General features: G+C 33.2%; 1 protein-coding gene across 4 annotated transcripts in view; it reads right to left on the bottom strand.

Moving 5' to 3' along the window:
- Positions 1-12,917: 12,917 nt before the first annotated feature.
- LOC138697413 (probable inactive 1-aminocyclopropane-1-carboxylate synthase-like protein 2) overlaps positions 12,918-19,722 on the bottom strand; it is a 44,061-nt gene continuing 37,256 nt past the window's right edge. For all 4 annotated transcript variants that reach the window (XM_069822776.1, XM_069822777.1, XM_069822778.1 and 1 more), the window contains exon 10: positions 12,918-16,263. In XM_069822776.1, coding sequence (XP_069678877.1) covers positions 16,202-16,263 — 62 coding nt within the window. In that variant the 3' untranslated portion in view covers positions 12,918-16,201. The remainder of the gene's footprint in view (positions 16,264-19,722) is intronic.

The raw sequence follows: 19,722 nt of genomic DNA, 5'->3' as shown, positions 1-19,722 counted from the left end.
TTCCTGGATGGACACTAACTTTCGTATGGAGTGTTGTGTGTTGAAACAACAATGATGATGAACGAAAGTGCCACAAACTTATGTATCAACCTAATATTCAATGACGTTGTATCAATTACAAGGATATTTAGTGCTGATGGAATTAGTGACAGTGAGATGATATTTGGCGAGATGAGGCCGAGGATTCGCCATAGATTACCTGACTTTCGTCTTATGGTTGGGGAAACCTCGGAAGAAACCCAACCAGGTAATCAGTCTATGTTGGAATCGAACCTCTGAAGAATGCAGCTCAAGATCAGTAGGCAAATGTGAAAATGCCTGAGCTGCTACTGCTACTAATAGTACTAATACTTATACTTCTACTATTACTACTTGTACTTTTACTACACTACTACTTGTACTTCTACTTTTCCTACTACTACTACTACTACTACTACTACTACTAATACTTGTCCTACAACTACTACTACTACTACTACTACTACTTGTACTACTAATACTTGTCCTACTACTACTACTACTACTACTACTACTACTACTACTACTACTACCACCACCACCACTCACAACTTACTACTACTATTACTACTACTTGTACTACTACTAATACTTGTTCTCCTACTACTGCTGCTGCTACTACTATTACTACTCACAACTTACTACTACTACTACTACTACTATTACTTGTCCTACTACTACTACCACCACCACTCACAACTTACTACTGCTGCTGCTACTACTATTACTACTCACAACTTACTACTACTACTACTACTCACAAATTACTACTACTACTACTACTACTCACAAATTACTACTACTACTATTCACAAATTACTACTACTACTACTACTACTACTACTAATACTACTACTACTACTACTATTACTACTACTACTACCACCTTACTACAGTGCTTTTCTTTCACACTGTGGCTTGCATGCTGGTCGCAGCAGCTGGGACTCCCACCGAAACAGTTATAATATCCCCACAGCTGGGATTCCCGTCACCCGTGCATAAGATTTGTGCATGTTTGTGGCAACAGTATGTTGTGTGAGTGAACAACAGTCGCACTGAAGCCACTGTCTAGTTTGTTTTATTTCTGTCCTATGTGTATATGAATCATTGTCTAGTTTCTTTTGTTCCTGTTCCATGCATATGTGAAGACACTGTCTGGTTTATTTTATTCCTGTTCCATACATATAAATATACGAGTTTTAAGTGCTAATTAAGTTACAAGTGTTATCAGTTTGTTTAGTTCTTGTTCCATGCGTATGTGAAGCCATTGTCATGTACAAGTTTTAAGCGCTAATTACGTTATGAGTGTTATCAGTGCATGTACAGTTTTCCATAATGCCTCGACATGATTACATATTACCACAAAGGAGTTTTATGTACAACACATATGTGACAATAAACTCTTGTAGGGAAGTTAAAAGGCAATATGAAACACAATTTCCCAGTTTACCTATCCCACACAGAGAAACTGTGTGAAGACTTATGAACAAATTCAGGGAAATTGGGTTGAGTCGCAATAGAAAGTGCAACAAACCCCCATACATTGGAAGAACTAAAAGAAAACATCAGACGAGAAATTGACTCAATTTCGGATATTGAACTCTTGAGTGTGAATGAAAATTTCCTGAGAAGATGCCAGAAATGTGTGTATGGAGAAGGACAACATTTCCAACATCTCTTATGATAAGGTATGTGCTTATTATCATTGTAATTGTAACTGTAATTATGAGAACGTGAAGTGGTGGCGGGGATTTATAATTGTTTTGGCGAGAGTCCAAGGCTGCTGTGGCCGGCATGCGAGCTGCCATATGCTGGCAGGTAGTGTGAAAGAAAAACACTGTCTACTACTACTACTACTATACTACTACTACCACCACCACCACCACTACTACTACTACTTACTATTACTACTACTCCTACCACAATCATGAATACTTCCAACACAACTACTTGCACCACTTACAATTTCTACCAATATTACTACAGTACAGGTAGTTTACAATATTGCTCAGCTGGTCAGTGGCCAAAGTCACATGCAATCACTGGCATTCCCCTTCATGAAATCCCAGCACTCTTCCTGCCTACAGTGCTTCGAGGACAACATTCTAAGACAGCTTCTATTTCATCAAGTTCTTCTTCTATAAGCACATGATATGTTCGTTTTCTTTTTCAGTCAGTCACAGAACCTGTTTTATTAAACTTATCCATTAACTTTAATATTGATTTTCATGTTGAAAGTGGGTTACCAGGAAATTAAATTAAGTCTAAATGCTTGTCTGGTTTTGGCACACAACTTTATGCAGTTGGTATATTGTCTTGAAAATGAATATATGAGGTCGCAGTGAATATCTAACTATTGCAGAACACTTCTGTGCTGTCTATGAAATCTCATTCACGACTGCACAACACAACTGTCCTACTTCAATAAAATCTCACTCACGACTGACTGCAGGCGGGAAAAGCAAGTGCTGTGATTTCATAGAGGTGAATGTCAACAATTGCATAGGGCTCAAGCTGCTGACTGGCCAAGCAGTAAACAGCCTAGTCTGTACTACTACTACTACTACAATACTAGTTTCCTCTTTATGAAGCGACAAAACAGAAAGTGGCATCATGTTGCTGTCAGTAGAGGCTCGGCTGGCAAATAGATCATTTCTGCTCCCCCTTCCATATTAAATATTCTTCGTTTTTTTATGTTGTAGCCTTTCTTTTGTACATTCTTTTAATCACAGTGTTATTAACACTTCTACACTCACAATAACAACGCCAATGATACAGCACACAAAAGCAAGTACATACATATGAAGCACGTCGTATGGCGCAATAAGTTTGACAATATTGTCCCACCATACAAAAGAATATAGCAATGCACTTGATTGGTATTGTATTGTCAGTTTGTCACTAGCAAACGAAATTTTGCATTATAAACTTAAGTAAAAAGTTACCTTCTCACACAATGTGACAATACTGTGTAAGTTATCCCTGAAGCCTCCACTCACTCTTTGTCAATATAATTACTTCATATTTCGTCACTTTAAAACATGGAAACTACTACTACTACTACTACTACTACTACTACTACTTCTAACATTACTACTACTACTACTACTACTACTACTTCTAACATTACTACCAACACTACTATTACTTCTAACATTACTACTATTACTATCACCACCACTATTACTACTTCTAACATTACTACTACTACTATTACTACCACCACCACTATTACTACTTCTAACATGACTACTACTATTACTACTTCCACTTCTATTACTACTACTACTACTACTACTACTACTTTTAACATTACTACTAATACTACTTCTAACACTACTACTACTTCTAAAACTACTATTACTACTACTGGTACTACTACTACTTACTACTTCTAACATTACTACTACCAACACTACTATTACTTCTAACATTACTATTACTACTACCATCACTATTACTACTTCTAACATTACTACTACTACTACTATTTTACCACTATTTAATAGAGAGAAGTTATAGTTCAAATTGGAAAGGGGAGGTGTAAGTGTAAAATTTATGGAGAATACGAAATAAATATATAAAGAGATAAGTTTCAATATTAAAATAACAGATGGTAATTTGTTCGGACAGATTAAACAGGTGAGAGAATTGAGGTAAGGATGTAACCTGAGTCCTTATTTATTTAATACTTATGGCAATGGTATACTGAGTAATATTAACCAAAACAGTAATCATTGTCCATCCATATTAAATGTAGAGATTTCAGAATTACGAGGATGAGTCAATGAAACCTTTAACAATGTGATAAACATCGAAATTTCGCGTCACTGCATTGTCCTGTAAGTTGACAGTACTGTTATCAATGCTATAAAGAATACCCTACAGGTGGCTGTATAGTGCAGGCAAGCAAAACGCTGTCACAGTACCAGTTTAAAAATGGCCTGCTCACTTGTGACATGCACCAACAAAGAAAAATGCTCTGTCATATGTTTACTGAGCAGTCAGAGTGTGAAATCTACTGCAATCCATAGGAAAATGAAGATCCAGTAAGATGATGCATGTTTATCACGCAGCAAGTGTATGAGTGGAGTAGAAAGTTCTGAAATGATGTAACTTCTGTGACAGATGCTCCTTGCATGAATCATGCACACCGATTTGTGACACAAAAGTGTATTGCAGCAGTTGAAGGCATAGCAATGGAAAACAGCCATGTGACAGTGGATAAAACAGCCAAAATTCCGAAAATTAATCATGGCTCAGCACATCACATTATTCATGATGCGCTAAAGTTTCACAAAGAGTCTGCAGGGAGGATGCCATGGCAGCTTTGTCCCGAAATGAAACAGCAATGTGTTGACACCTGTGAAGAACTTCTGTAGTCCTTTGAGGCAGAAGGTGATTGTTCTTGCGAGAATCATTACTGAGACGAAACACTACCATAAACCAGAAACAAAACCCAAAGACGTTTCGGGTGCAGCCTTCTGCAGGGAAGGTTATGCTGACTCTCTTTTGGGACAAACAAGACATAATCTTGAACAACTACATGCCTAGAGAGAATACTATCACTAGCGGACATGGACATATGACGTGGTCAAAGAGACATGGACATCTGACAACAGGTGTCATTCTGCAATATGACAATGCTTGGCCGATACTGCCCATGCAAAGTTACAACCATCAATGACATGTACTTTGATACTCTTCCACATCCGCTATACTCAACAGATCTTGCTCTGACTGATTACATGTTTGAACCACTCGAAGAGGCGATGGAAGGAAAGACATTTCATTCTGATGAAGAGGTGTGCCAGACGGTGCATAAGTGATTATGCACACAAACAAAAGATTTTTTTTTCAGAGAAATCCATGCACTTTGTAATCACTGGAGGACCTGTGTCGAGGAGACTATACAGAACAGAGATCATCAGCATTCGCTGAAATGGATAATGGGTAATATGCACAGAAAGGGATAGGGAGAAAGCATACTGCTAGCAGCCACGGATGCACGATAGTGCAGTCTCTTATCCGCAGGTAAGAGAAGCTAGCCCGAGGGTGCACAGTGTTGATGACCACTGATGTAGAAGAATGGTACACTTGTGTTTCACTTTTGTTCCATAAATTTAATTAAAAAAAATATTTAAGGTTTTCATTTGACTCCTCCTTGTACTTTTCGCAGATGATTGTTTACTGTATCATTTATGATTGTCGAACTCCAGAAATCTATTGACAAGATTGCAAAATTGTGTGAAGATTGGACTTAAAAATAAACACAAAGAAAATGAAGGCACTAATATGCAAAAATGGTAAAATACAAAGCAAAAAAGAAAATTGGCTTTTAAATAACATTCAAATAAATGTATGAAAAAAAAAAAGGAACATATTTAGGTGTTATGTTAGATAGCGAGGAAGATTGGAGAGAACAAAGTGAGAATGCTTTAAGTAAATGTAATGCAGCACTCCCAGAAACTAAGAAATGTTCAAATAAATAGCCAAATATCTGTAGCAAAAACTTGAAGGATATTTACAGAGCTATAACTTAATTTAAACAATTTTATAACACACAAACATGGGGAAAGAACTTATCCGAATTATACATAAATTGATAGAATAAGATCCAAATGTTGTGGAATTCCCCAAATGTAGCATTTGGTTATGAAATGGATATGGATAGTAGTATGAGATCTATTTTAGTAGGGAAAATTAAATATTTAAGATATATTACAGAGGAAGGAGACAATAATACCGAGAAAAAATGTATAAAATATTTGTGCTCGATGAAAATGAAATTGAATTGGCTAAAAGAATCAGAACATAATGTTAACAGATTATACTTAAATTGGGTATGACAAAAAAACATCTAGAGAATTAACATAACATTAGTTTGCAAAACCATATAAGAGCAGCAATGAAATAGCTAGACAAGGAAATTTTATTGGGACAAGAAGATTAATCAAGAGTTAACTCCAAGGAAGAACAGATGGGCTTAACATCATGAGTTAGGAATATGAAAATTAAGGAACAGAAGGGGAATATTGGGAAAAATGTTTATCCTTCTGCAGCAAGAAAGAAGATGCAATGCACATATTGTTATTATATATAGAAACGCAAAACTCCAGAAAATTATTTACAGAACAGAAAATTCCAAAACTAAACAACAGAATAACTTAAAAAAATTATGCAGAACAAGAAGTGAAAATGACTTGAAAAAATTACTGGTAGGCACATTTCTATTTATCATTAAGGTGAGATGGACAGAGAAAGTAAAGTTACAAATTTTGGATTGATAAAGATTACAAATGAAATGCTGTAAGGTATTTTTTGTGTTATAATAATGGCTAGATAAGGTAATGGTAAGTGTTTCAGATTTAAGAGAGATTAGAAGGGTAGACGGTATGAAGAGTATTATTGATTAAAGTTCTCGTTAACACTTTGTTAAAAACATAAAATAAAACGTAAGACTAAGTATATTTTATGTAAGAGTATTATGTATTGGAAATTTTTAATAGTACATTATGCAACGAGCCTATAATGGTAGTAATTAAGACGCAAGTATGTTTGTTTATGAAACGAGCACAAGCGAGTTTCATAATTTTCATACGAGCGTCTTAATTACCATTATAGGCAAGTTTTATACGACTTTTTATGCTCGACCGTATTTCTAACTTGAAATTATTCAAAAGTAGGTCATGTTATGGTTATGTGAGTAGGGATCTGACCTGAATTGTGAGATGTGCGCAGATGCGAAAGTATTGATTTTTTCCGAGGCCGAATGACATTGACCTTGATATAACGTAGAGAATAAGATGAACATTAGTCTTGATATAACCTGGAAATTGATTTAGAATTGAAAAACGAGATGACAAATTGAATTTATTTGAATATTATTTACAATTAATGCTAATTATTATAGTAACAGAACATAACCTTCTGCAACACTACTGGATTTCCAGCCTCCGTGACTTTTCGCTAATTGTCTTTCGATTGCATATCTGAGAATAATCGATACTTGTGGTTTTATAATGGTACACAGGTGATTTGTCATTGGCTGAACACCTGAACTTTAATGACTAGGTGTACTTTAATGAGGTGCATTAAAGGGCTACTACCAGGTGTATAATTACTACATTTCGGCATGGTCGAGCATAAAATTAGTTCTATTATAACAGTTCAGTATTTAACAAAGATTACAAGGATAGATTGGTATGAAAAGTATTATGTATTCGTAATTTTTAAAATGAATTTTATTATAAGAGTTACAAATTTAATAGAGATTACAATGGTAGAATGGTATGAAGGGTATTATGTATTGACAATTTTTTTAATTAATTTTATTATAAGCATCATAGATTTAATAGATATTGCAACAATAGACTAGTATGGAGAGTATTATGATTTGGTAATTTCAAGATGAATTTTATTATAAGACTACAAATTTAATAATTTAATAGAGATTACTAGGGTACACTGAAGAATATTATGTATCAGTAATTTTTTTAATGAATTTTATTATAAGAGTTACAGACTTAATAGAGATTGCAAGAGTAGACTGTATGAACAGTATTATGTATCGGTAATTTTTAAAATGAATGTTATTATAAGAGTTACAGTATTATGTATGAACAGTATTATGTATTGGTAATTTTTAAAATGAATTTTATTATCAGAGTTGCAGATTTAATAAAGATAATAAGGATACACTGTATGAACAGTATTATGTATCAGTGATTTTTAAAATGAATTTTATTATAAGAGTTACAGATCTAATAGAGATTACAAGGGTAGACTGTATGAACAATATTATGTACCGTATTGGTAATTTTTAAAATGAATTTTATTATAAGAATTACAGATTTAATAGAGATTACAAGAACAGACTGGTATGAAGAGTATTATGTTTTAGTTTAAAGAGAGATGTTGAACCTTCTACTGTAGTGAAATTACTGGGTTTTCATATTGACAATAAGTTGAATTGGGTTACTCATACTAATGAAATTTCTAAAAAGTTAAGTATGGTCATTTTTATGTTAGGAAAACTTAAACACTGCACCACAATGAAAACTGTACTAAGTGCATATTAGTTTTTTTTTTTTTTTTTTTCACAGTATTATAAATTATGGGATTATATTATGGAGAAACAGTAGTGGTGCTAAGATATTTTTATTCTACAAAAAAGGGCTATTCACATTATTCTTGGATGTTCTCCATGGGAGTCTTGTAAATCCTTATTTAAACAATTATCCATATTAACTCTTCCTAGTTTATATATATTTGAATGTGTAAAATATGTACATTTGAATAATTTGATTTACCAAAGTACTGAAGATATACATGATTATAACACAAGAACTAGAATTAATTTGGCAATTCCTGTTTGCAAATTAACTAAAACACTTGATAGTTTTGTTTTTTTAGATGTTAAATTTTATAACAAATTACCAAGGCAGTTAAAAGAAGCTGTTAATTTTAATAAATCTGTTAGGACTTTTCTAACTGAAAGTAGTTTTTTAAACATAGATGAGTTTCTTAATACATAATGATTGTTTATTTGATGTATCTCAATAATGACGAAGCCAATTATAATTGTATTGTTTAATGGCTAATAAAGATTATTATTATTATTCCCTTCAAGTATTAGGCCTTATGGCCTGTTACGATCTCAAAGTTGAATTTTCAATCCAGTACTTCTTTGAACGACTGAGAGATCTCTTCCCATTTGGATGATACTGGAGCATGACTTTTGGGAATCTATCTCTATGCATGTCATGCAGATGATTTATCCAATTGTTCTGATAATGTTTTACATGATTAATTACAGGTTCTAGTTGTAATTCTTCCATTGCATCTTCATTGCATTTGTGATCCCAATTAGTATATCTCGCTGTATATCTCATAAATTTCATTTCATTAGCCGTTATTCTTTCGTCTTTCTTCCTCAATGTCTATGCCTCACTGCCGTAATAAAGTACAGGTCTCGCCAAGGTCTTTCTTGGCGAATTCTAGTATGCCTTTGTACTAGGGAAGGTTTCATAATGTTGTTAATTATTCCCATTGTTTCTGTATATTTAGAAATTTTCTGTGAAATGTCTACTTCATCGAAAAAAGATAATGTGTATCTGAGATATGTAAAATAATTTACTCTTTCTAATATTTTTTAATCTAAACATATTTTGTTAGGCACAGGGTATTTTTCGCTGAAGGCCATAATTTTAGTTTTTTCTTTATTGATTTTCATATCATATTTAATTCCAATTTTGTTAAAATTAAAAACTGAATGTTGTAATTCATCTTCTGAGGATGCCACCAGAGCTAAATCGTCTGTAAAATGTAATTAATCTAGTTGTAAATGTCTATTGAGTTGTATAAATCCATGAGGCAATTGTTTCCATTCTCTAATTATTTGAGTCATATATATAATAAATAGCAATAGTGAAAGGCCGCAACCTTGTCTTACTCCTGTATGAATTTCTGTCCATTGCGATAATTTATTGTCACACCTTACTGCAATTAGATTTGTTTTATAGATATTATATATGTTTGCTATAAGTTATTGTGGAACATGGTCTGTGGCTAATACATTTAATAATTTATTTCTGTTCACCCTATCGAATGCTTTTTCCAAATCAATGAAAGCAATATGCGTTTCTAAGTTGAATTCCCGATGTTTTTCCATCAATAATTTTAATGTAAAATATCCATCGCAATATGATCTTCCCTTTCAGAAGCCATTTTGTTCTTCTCTGGAAAGTGTTTCATAATGTTTATACAATTTATTCTTGATTATGCTGGCAAAGATTTTATATCCTGTATTTAATAGGCTGATTCCTCTGTAGTTGTCATACGATTTTACGTCTCCTCTTTTGAATATAGGAACTACGATTAATTTTGTCCAAGTTGTTGGTATATCATCTCCTGTCCATATCTTATTTAGAAAGTGAAGGAGTCTATTTATAAATGTCTGGCTTGCATATTTAAACAATTCATTATTCAGTAAATCCTCTCCTGGGGTTTTATTTTCATTTTCTTCAAAACCTGAATTAGTTAAAATTGGGAGATAGGTTCAATTTCAGTATTAGCAGAAACTGGTAATTCAAGAGGTTCAACAGTTTGGGACCATAATTTCTGAAAATATTGTAACCAATTTTCTAACGGAAAAACATTTATCTTAACATTTTTTCTCACTTTGTTTAAATTCTTAAGGATTTTGTATGTTTGTGATTGAGGTCTGTACAAATCATTCCCTAAATAAGCTACAAATTCTTCCTAATTATGTCTATGGTTTTTCAGTACCGGTACTTCTCTTTTAGCGATAGCTCTTTTCCCATGATATTCTATTTTATCCTTCTCTAGTTTAGAAGACAAATATTTCTTATAGGTTTCTCTTTTATCTGATATAACTTTCGCTATGTCATCATCCCATGTTCTTAATCCTTTTTTCCTAGACCATTTTCTTTTTGTGCCCAAAGTTTCCTTAGCGCCTTGCTTCAAAATATTTTGGAAAGTGTTCCACTCATCTTCTACATTATTCTGAATTGGCATTTCTTTTATAATAGTATCCAATCTTTTCTCATATAGTCAAATTATACTAGACTCTTTAAATAAACTTACTCGATAAGATAGTTTCTGAGGCTGATTTATATTCTTTTTCTTTCTGTACTATATTATGTATTGGTAATTTATTTAATTAATTTTATTATAAGAGTTACAGATTTAACAGATATTACAAGGGTAGCCTGGTATGAGAAGTATTATGTATTGGAAAATTATTGTAAGAGTTACAGATTTAACAGAGATTACAAGGGTAGACTGCTATGAAAAGTATTATATATTGGTAATTTTTAAAATGAATTCTATTATAATTGTTAGGGTGAGTACCTGAGAAACAGGAATGTAATAACACTGCCATTAACTAGTTTCTCAGAAATATGTAGTTGTTTGATGACAAATACAGATAAACAGAGTGGAAGTCATATAACTGTACAGACTGAAGGGGGCAATAGAATATGGTACATTAAAGTAAATAAAACACTTATTATGCATTCTGTAATTAGGTGCATGTTTAATTAGAAAATTAGATTGAAATCTGTGTAGTTTGGCAACAGTGTGCTGCTGGCCCACATATAAAATCACACAAGCATTCGGTCTGAACAGCTGAATTCTATCACTTAGTCACTCTAGTTGAGTTACCAGGTCTCCTAATGGCAGAAAATAATGATATGTGTTAATCTTTTTATTTAACTTGAAAGAAAATTGTATAATTGAAAAACTGCAAAATGATAAATCAGTCCTTACCAGTTTCTCTAATGATAAAGGTAAATATCAGGATTTATGTGTACTACTTACTGAGTAAAACAGTGTTAATATATAGGGGAAAATTATTTCTTTCTCAGAAAAGTATCCATTTCAGACTAATATCGTACTGGTATTAAAATTTTTTCTTGCACTCCATCCAAGAAATAAGCTATTAAAAACTGTATAGTTATATTACTTCGATCCTTTATATATGATTATTCACCCATCTGAAGCCAGATGTCTAGACCAATTTACAGAATCGTTGCCAAGGGGCACCATAAGAAGCTGGTCTATGCTACACCCTCAATGAGGTGATATGATAGAGAGTTGTTGCGATGCCACAGGGGAACCAGAACTCCTGGAGAAAACTCCTATGTTACCTGGACCATAGGCTTGCCCATCACAAGTAAAAAATCAGGGGTTCACCTGGGATCAAACTTGGGTTCATAGGATTGTGTCCAGTGCACTAACCACCACCGCAGCAGCTATGATGACAAATATATTATATAAGTCTTTTTTCTGGGCTTGGTCGTCATAATAGTATCCTATGGCTTCTATCATGGAGATTACTAATAGGTTAAATGTCCTCAGAATGGAGTACCAATCCATCGCTGATTACGTTCAGTGATGCAGTTGCCATCTTGAGACCTCTAAACATGTCTGGTTTTCTGTCTGGGATTGCAATCATAGAGAATTAATACAACATTATTTAATTTGAGAAACCCCGTTAAACAATTGGGTATATGCAGATGACCAAATAATATTAGCAGACTCTGAAGACAACCTACAAGGGCAGTTTACAAATTATGGTTCATTCAAATAAATATAATTTTAAAAGCTTTTATGGGATCAAACTCAATGACAACTAAAATTGTAATAAAGAACCAAATAATAAAACAAGTAACTTCCTTTGACTACCTTCATTGCAAAATTCCTTACATTACTTCCAAAGGCACAGGAAATAAATAGGCAAAATTTCTTCAGCTCTTAGGAACAATGAAAAGAAACTGCTTCGAAAAATTAGACCAAATACAATATTAAAATTTTACAGAACATTAGCTTTACCAGCATTTTTGTATGGATTTGAAACTCGGATGCTTACGAGAGTTCAATTAAGAAGAATTGAAACTGATGAGATTAGACTACCCTGACCCGATGATGCATACATCCTTTGTGATCACAAAGGAAATGAATTAATTAAGCTAACTAAATGCAGAAAATATTTGCAACAAAACTATAACATACAGAACAAATTTGTTTCAACATATAGAAAGAATTCGTCCACACAAAATTCAAAACATAATGCTTAATTGCAAGCCAATGGGCAACAATCCAAAGGATGCCCCAAGATGAGTTGGAAGAACCAACCTATGTTTAAAATTCCTGGAGCTGGAACAGGCCAACCAGTTCAATCCATGGAGAAATTCATGAAGATGATCATACTACTACTACTACTACTACTACTACTACCACAATTACAACTAACACTACCATTACAGTTACTATTACTACTACAATTGCTGCTGCTACTGCTACCACTACTTTTATCACAATCAATACATTACTACCAACATTGCTATTGCTGTTAACACAAATAACAAAAATAATGACCAATAAAGTGCATTTAATCAGTTGTTACATCCTCAACTAGTAGAATGAATTGGCATAGAATTGTTGCTAACAATGCGAAAGAGTCGTGAAAAATTAGACATTATAAGTAATATTAATGGTAAATTTCAAAAATGATATATACTTGCTACTGTTTTATTTTTTAATTTCGTTCTGAAGAAGACGACGTAACACTCATGCCAAGGAACAGAACTGGTTAATTCTATTTTCTGATCTAGGCCAAACCATGGAAGGCATTCCTCCCCATCTTGCACTCACATAATGTCATTCGTTCTCTATTGATCAATAATATTTTCAAATAGATAATAATAATAGACGATTAATTAATTAAATGTGTTTCAATGGGTATATTCTTCAGTGATTTCAATATTAAGTGGAACAATATTTTATTTCACTATATAGTAAAGTTATTATATGTAACTTGTTGAAATTAATTTGTTTGCTAAATGAAGGACTTGATTTGGTTGTAAAATGGCTTACTTCTTCAGTTCTCAATTAGAAGTAGAATCTCACTTTATTGACAAGATTTACAATAATTAACACTGTTCATAACGTGGCTGAAATATATCTGAATTTTGTTCCAATGCAAAGTTATTCTCCTATTACAGTATTACAAAAGAATAAAACGTACTATGTCATTTCCAGAAGTGTCAGAACTTTTCTACTAACTGTTCATAGCCGAAAGAAACTCTTCACTACAATCACTGACAAACTGATACAGAAACGACATTGTTAACCTGAAGACACAAGAGTCTTGTCACTGACCTATCTTTCCAGAAGGTCCTTAGAGACAGAAAACTGCCAATACTGTATACAAAGTATTGTAAGGGTTCTGTCGCTGCATTTTTGTTCATCCTATCACTAGTTGGAGATTGCGTGTTAATTAAATTTATGGCTTCAAGAATCTGGAAGTTATCTATATATGAAGTAAAGAATATTCTAAAATTTGAAGGGGACGAGGAAACCGCATTTAAACTTCAACAATTTCGAAATGTACATAACTGTTTTGAATAACCCTATACTTCAGAGAATCGCAAAAGAAAGCACAGCACTGAAACAATTCTATATTGCTCTCTTGAATTATGTGTTTATTATTAATTAACCAGGACATTTCACCCGGTTCCGGACAATTGGCCACAGAAAATTGGTAACTGGGACAATTGGCCACAGAAAATTGGTAATAGGGACAATTCGCCACAAGTAGACAATTCGCCACAAATAGACAATTCGCCAGAGATAGACAATTATGTTTATAAGAGTTACTTCGTAATCAATAGATATGAATCTTGGGTTTAATTGATTTTCAAAACGTTGCCCTACTACTCGTTCCAATACTCGAAAGTGTGTGTCATACACCTCCCTGGTTTTCCGTTCCATCAGCGTCATTACTACAGGCATCCATTCCCCTTGCACATTGGCATGTATAGTGTAAAGTTGCAGCATGATTGCAGGAGCGGACATAAAGGTCCTGTCCATTATCCAAAAATGGGACTGTAATAATTTATTTAAATGTGAATTAGTGGCAAATATGATAACTTTCACGTTGTCCTCCGGTTCAAAATACTACAACCACCTTCCTCCTTGTACGGTCTTAGTGTATCTGTCGGCTATAACGTTCAGTTCGTCAATATTCCTTGGTTCATGTGGTAGGTGCAGCTGCCTGGCATGGCGCACAGTTTTTTTTTTAATAGAGGATTTCTTTGGTAGATTCACAATGGCTTCGTTTGCAATACGCTGTAACTCATTTTGAATAATGACAGACGTTGGATCTCGGGAAGTCCCCGCCCTTGCTCATGTTCTCTACACATTCCTTTGCCTTAATCCTTCCCCAGTCTGCAGAATGATTCTAGTGTTCAGACGGTTCTTTGAATACACTGCTGCCATCTTCTGATAATGGGACTGTTGAATTACACCCGCCACGCATGTCACAGAGCCAAACAACTCCATTCTTATTTCTTCTAAGTCTCGTGTACATGTAGCCAAGATATATTAATTTGTCAAAGCCTCTTTCTGATTTTGTGAAGTGAATTTCTTCCACCATAGTTCCGAATTAGTTTACAGCTTCTGGATTTGTCTTGTGTTACCATAGAAATATATTATAAAATTGTTGCGAACTTTAGTATTGCCTTGAATTTTAATGTGTGGCTAATTGTCTTTGATACGAATTTCAATTATGTGGCGAATTATCTTTGATACGAATTTCAATTATGTGGCGAGTTGCCTCTGTGGCGAGTTGTCCCCAACCCCATTTCACCTAATAATATCAAAGCAGACGTGCTTACATTATACTGAATGTCACTATTATCACACCAATTTTGATACTATTGCAAATAAACTGAGATACGAGTAAACAAATATATCGAGGATATTTATACTTCCTTGAGTGGTTCAACGTTTGTTCATATCTATTACTTTTTTTTTTTAATTTCTCACTGATTGATACTAGATGACAATAAGGAGTTAGCATGATGGTAGATCATCACCAGAGACAACACAGGAGTGTGTTAACAATGACAATAATAATCTACTTGAAGCTTAGTTCACATTTCATAAGTTTAATTAAATATGTTCTATGAAGTGGGGTATACATAGGATATCTATTATTCTAGAAGCAAATTTATTTAATTAAAAACAGAAATTAGAATTTTAATTCACAAATGCCATTTAAATATCGTATCAGAATGTAATTCTGTAGTGCATAATATATTCAACTTATGTAATTTTACGTAACTCATACTGCCCTTTAACTGTCAATGTGTGAACATGAACAAGTTTAATTCCCCATCTTTTCCTATGTTCAGGATATGAAATGTAACTCTCTTTCCCTGGTTTCTTTCTCCTATACACCTTCATTAGATATATAAAGATATTAACCTTGCTTTCACATTCAATTTATTGATCTTTGAAGCTTAAATCACACAGTGTTCATTTTAAGATAATTTATTTATAAAAAGCTTAAACATTTGAAGCTACTCTTTGCTGCTAGAAGTTTTGAATTATAGATTGCTGTGTTGGTCATAGTCATAATAATATCTACCATGACATTCAAGCAGGACAATTTTTAAGAAATTAACCAGATATTAGGAGAAATATTTCTGTGCCCAGTAGCTCAATACTGTGTTACAATTTTTTAACATCTATCAAGCTTGATAGACTAATGAAATGAAGAGCTCATAATACTGGAAATGTATATTATGAAGACAATTGGAACTTACGCTCAAGTAAGTATGATATCAAATCAAAGTAATTAAAAAAGTTATAATTATTTTTGTGTATTCTGTTCCTTGGTCAACTCTTTTAGTGTCTCAGCAATCCTTAAAATTCCTGGAAAAAGAAATATGTAATTATACAATAAACAGTAGACTGCAAAAGAGATGATAATACATTATTTAAACTCTCTAAATAGAAAACAACATTATTAAACCATGTCACTGTATTTTTGGAAGAAATAGATTGAAGAGAAAGAGACAGTAATAGGAGTAAAATTAATTTTATAGTTGGTATTTGCACTTATTAGAATACTTTATGTTTTAGAGTATTACATACGTACAAACTGATGGACCAAAAAAAAAATGTGGTGATGAAAAACTAATACAGTTAGAATCCTCATATCCAGCAATTGTGGGACAAAGCCAGTGCTGGATAACTGATTTTGCCACATAATTGGAAAATACGTTTATAGGTTATGTAAAGACATAGCCTATTGTACTTCACAAACATTTTTTTTCATGTTGAAATTTAGAAATTTTCATATATATATTTAAAAATATAGTTTTGAAATATGTACAATGTTTAGTTTTAGTACTGAATATGGTAATGTACATTCATCAGTTCATAATTGAAGGGGTCAGTAGAAAAAGGGACCTTCCCTCATTTTTTCTGAAATAGAGTTACTTGCATAAGGTGAAAGTTCAACTATTATTCTATTAAGTCAATATGTTATTTAAGTGTAGGACAGGTCTATTCTGAAATATAAAGTCGTTTAATATTTAGAAACTTCCGCTTCAGCAACAGGCTCAGTTGAAAAAGGTAGCTAATCCCTCAAAACAATGGAAGCTTTAATCTTATTGGTTAGCTCCTTTGCCAACTGGCCAATAGGAAAGAATGTTTTATATCATTATGGAAAATCAAGATGGCCGACTCTATTGAGCCATATTGAGGTTATAATGGATGGAAATACAGAGTCTGTAATAAAAACACCGAAAAAACGGAAAAAACATGTTCAGACACATAAAAAGAGAACATTAGAAAGAAGACAAAGTGTAATGGAAAAGAATATATATCTACAAATGGAAAGTGTGTACCAGCCAAATTACGATTAGATGTGAACTGTTGCAAAACAGAATGGTGTAAAAAGGAAGATTCGGTACATTGACACACCACACCAGCGGGCAGAACTTAAGACTAGAAAACAAAACCCGGAAGCTTCCTAGTACCCGGTACTCGTCACATAAGCTGTGAAGTCAGCGACTGTTGTATAATCAAATCATAAAAGTTGTATATTTTCCCTGGACCAAAAATATATTACAAACTGACTAGAATCACATCTAGTAACAAACTATTAAAATTCTTTTCAGAAAGGAGCCACTGTGTAAACATAAAAACGGCTTATGTAACGAGTACCGGGTACTAGGAAACTACCCAAAACCCATTCTGTGTTGTAGAAATACAGTCTAAAGACTTTGTAAATTTATCTCCACTTACGAGTAAGCTGTGTAAGAAAAACAGATCACAGTCTGGTGTTTATACTGATTTCAGAAAAGCACTAGGTTTCAGACTTCAAGGGGGATATAAAGTTTATGTAAAATATACATAATGTGATGTGGACGTATTCGAAACATAGTTTTCAGAAAGGAAAAAAGAAACCTGCAAAATTACAAATGACTCTGACAGCTAAGTACCCTCAAGGCAAACCTATTAAGACCGCAAAATATAATCATGTTATGAAATTAATTATATTTATACCTGTTGTATATCAAGAATTTTATCTTGATTTGAAATCAGAAAGCTCACCAGATGATTATGTTGAGGATATTGACGGGCATATGTGACTGTACTCACATGTGACACAGTTTCTTTTGTTATTAAAGAATAATTAATTAAATTTTCAATGAAATTTTCTCTTTACTTGCAGAAAGCTACCTCAATTTGTGGTAAAAACTGTCTTAAATTTTTTTTTTCAGGTTCCATGTTTTGTAGGTCATTTATTAAAAACTTAAGAAAGCTCTCAATATCTCAAAACTTCTTAAAAGAGGGATAGGTCCCTTTTTCTAGTGATCCCTTCAATTGTAGTAGGCCTAATACATAAAAGCGTAAAAAATATTAAAAGTTTTCGTAACCTTATGACAATTTTAAATGGCGGCCATGTGATGTGAGGAGCAGTGCAGCCTATGTTGCAACTATGAAGACAAAGTAGCACTTGAAGTTTTGAACCCCTTTAATATATCTCTAATGTCTCCTTGTGTATACATACTATCACTCGAATGAAACTTTTATGCACTGTAGGAACAGAAAATTTCACACTTTTCTATTTAGACTCATTCAACTCTTCTTCGAAACGGGCCAGTTCAAGTGGTAAATTTAAAGATATCATGTTTGTGCATTGTTTGCAAGGCCAAAGTGACATCGATGTTACCCGATCTACTCCAGGGACAAAATGGGGTTTTCTGTCTATGTTTTCACACGTGAACAATGTAAAGAGTAAACACAATATATGGCATCCACTCGCATCTTCGTCTGACTTTTCCCTTTCGCATGAATGACTATTTTTTATTTTGGCCTAGCCAAAAATGCCATTGTTTTGCCAGTTATTTTGGTGCTGGATAAGGGGATTTTACTGTACACCCTAATTAAAAGATGTTAAATTTGGCCATGAATTGCTTGTGGGATATATGTAAGTAAATGAAATATAAACCGAACTTATTTACCTACTCTTTATTAGAAAATAATGAATTGTAGTGGGGGAGAAAGGGAGAGAAGAACATGGTGTTATATATAATATAAAGTGTAAAAATATAGTGTAAAGGTAACAAATGAAATAGTGAAGTGATATAGAAAGTACGAGAAGTCAGGTGAGGGTTTTAGGGATTAGTGAAGGCAAGACAGAAGAAGGGTAAGATCCCAGATATCTTCTCGGCAGATCGACTGAGTTAAGGGTGGTTCAGTACCAATGTGGCTCTCATGACTTATCATTTCATAGTAGTCCGAAGCATTGAAGTTCAACTTGGGTACATTAAATTTTCTTATGGTCTTGCTCGGTTGTTTGTCTCTGGTCCTAAGTATACGAGAAAAAACTACTTTCCTGATAGCTTCCCTTGTATCAGTTAGCATTGCTAATAACATACTTTCAGGTGTGTAAAATATGAATTTCTTTCGATCACAGTATCAACAATGATCTTAAGAATCATTTTCCAGAGGTGCCGTGGTGCATTTCAACATTCTGATTACATTTAGATTTCAAATCACACTGGTGCCTACACTTTCACATAGATGGCCAATGGGACCAGATATAAATGATATAAATCAATGTTATAGTCTTAAAATCGAGTAACTAATTTTAAATAAAAATCATGAAAAATTTAAGGGTCTTGTGCCACCTCAAAATATTCAATTTGAGATGTATTCTTTTTCTTTCTTTCTCTTTTTTTTTTTTTTTTTTAAGGGAAGGACAGTATAATTGTATACATCTTAAACACCAAAGCTTATTAAAATAAAACAAAAAAAAAAAATGGAAAGTAATAAAGAAGGTAAATTTTGTGTAACATTTTAAAATTTTAAGGCCAT

The sequence above is a fragment of the Periplaneta americana genome, chromosome 1 (assembly GCF_040183065.1).
Source record: "Periplaneta americana isolate PAMFEO1 chromosome 1, P.americana_PAMFEO1_priV1, whole genome shotgun sequence".
NCBI classification, from domain to species: domain Eukaryota; kingdom Metazoa; phylum Arthropoda; class Insecta; order Blattodea; family Blattidae; genus Periplaneta; species Periplaneta americana.
The sequence above is the reverse complement of the archived record's forward strand: the minus strand, read 5'-3'. Positions and strand labels throughout refer to the sequence as shown.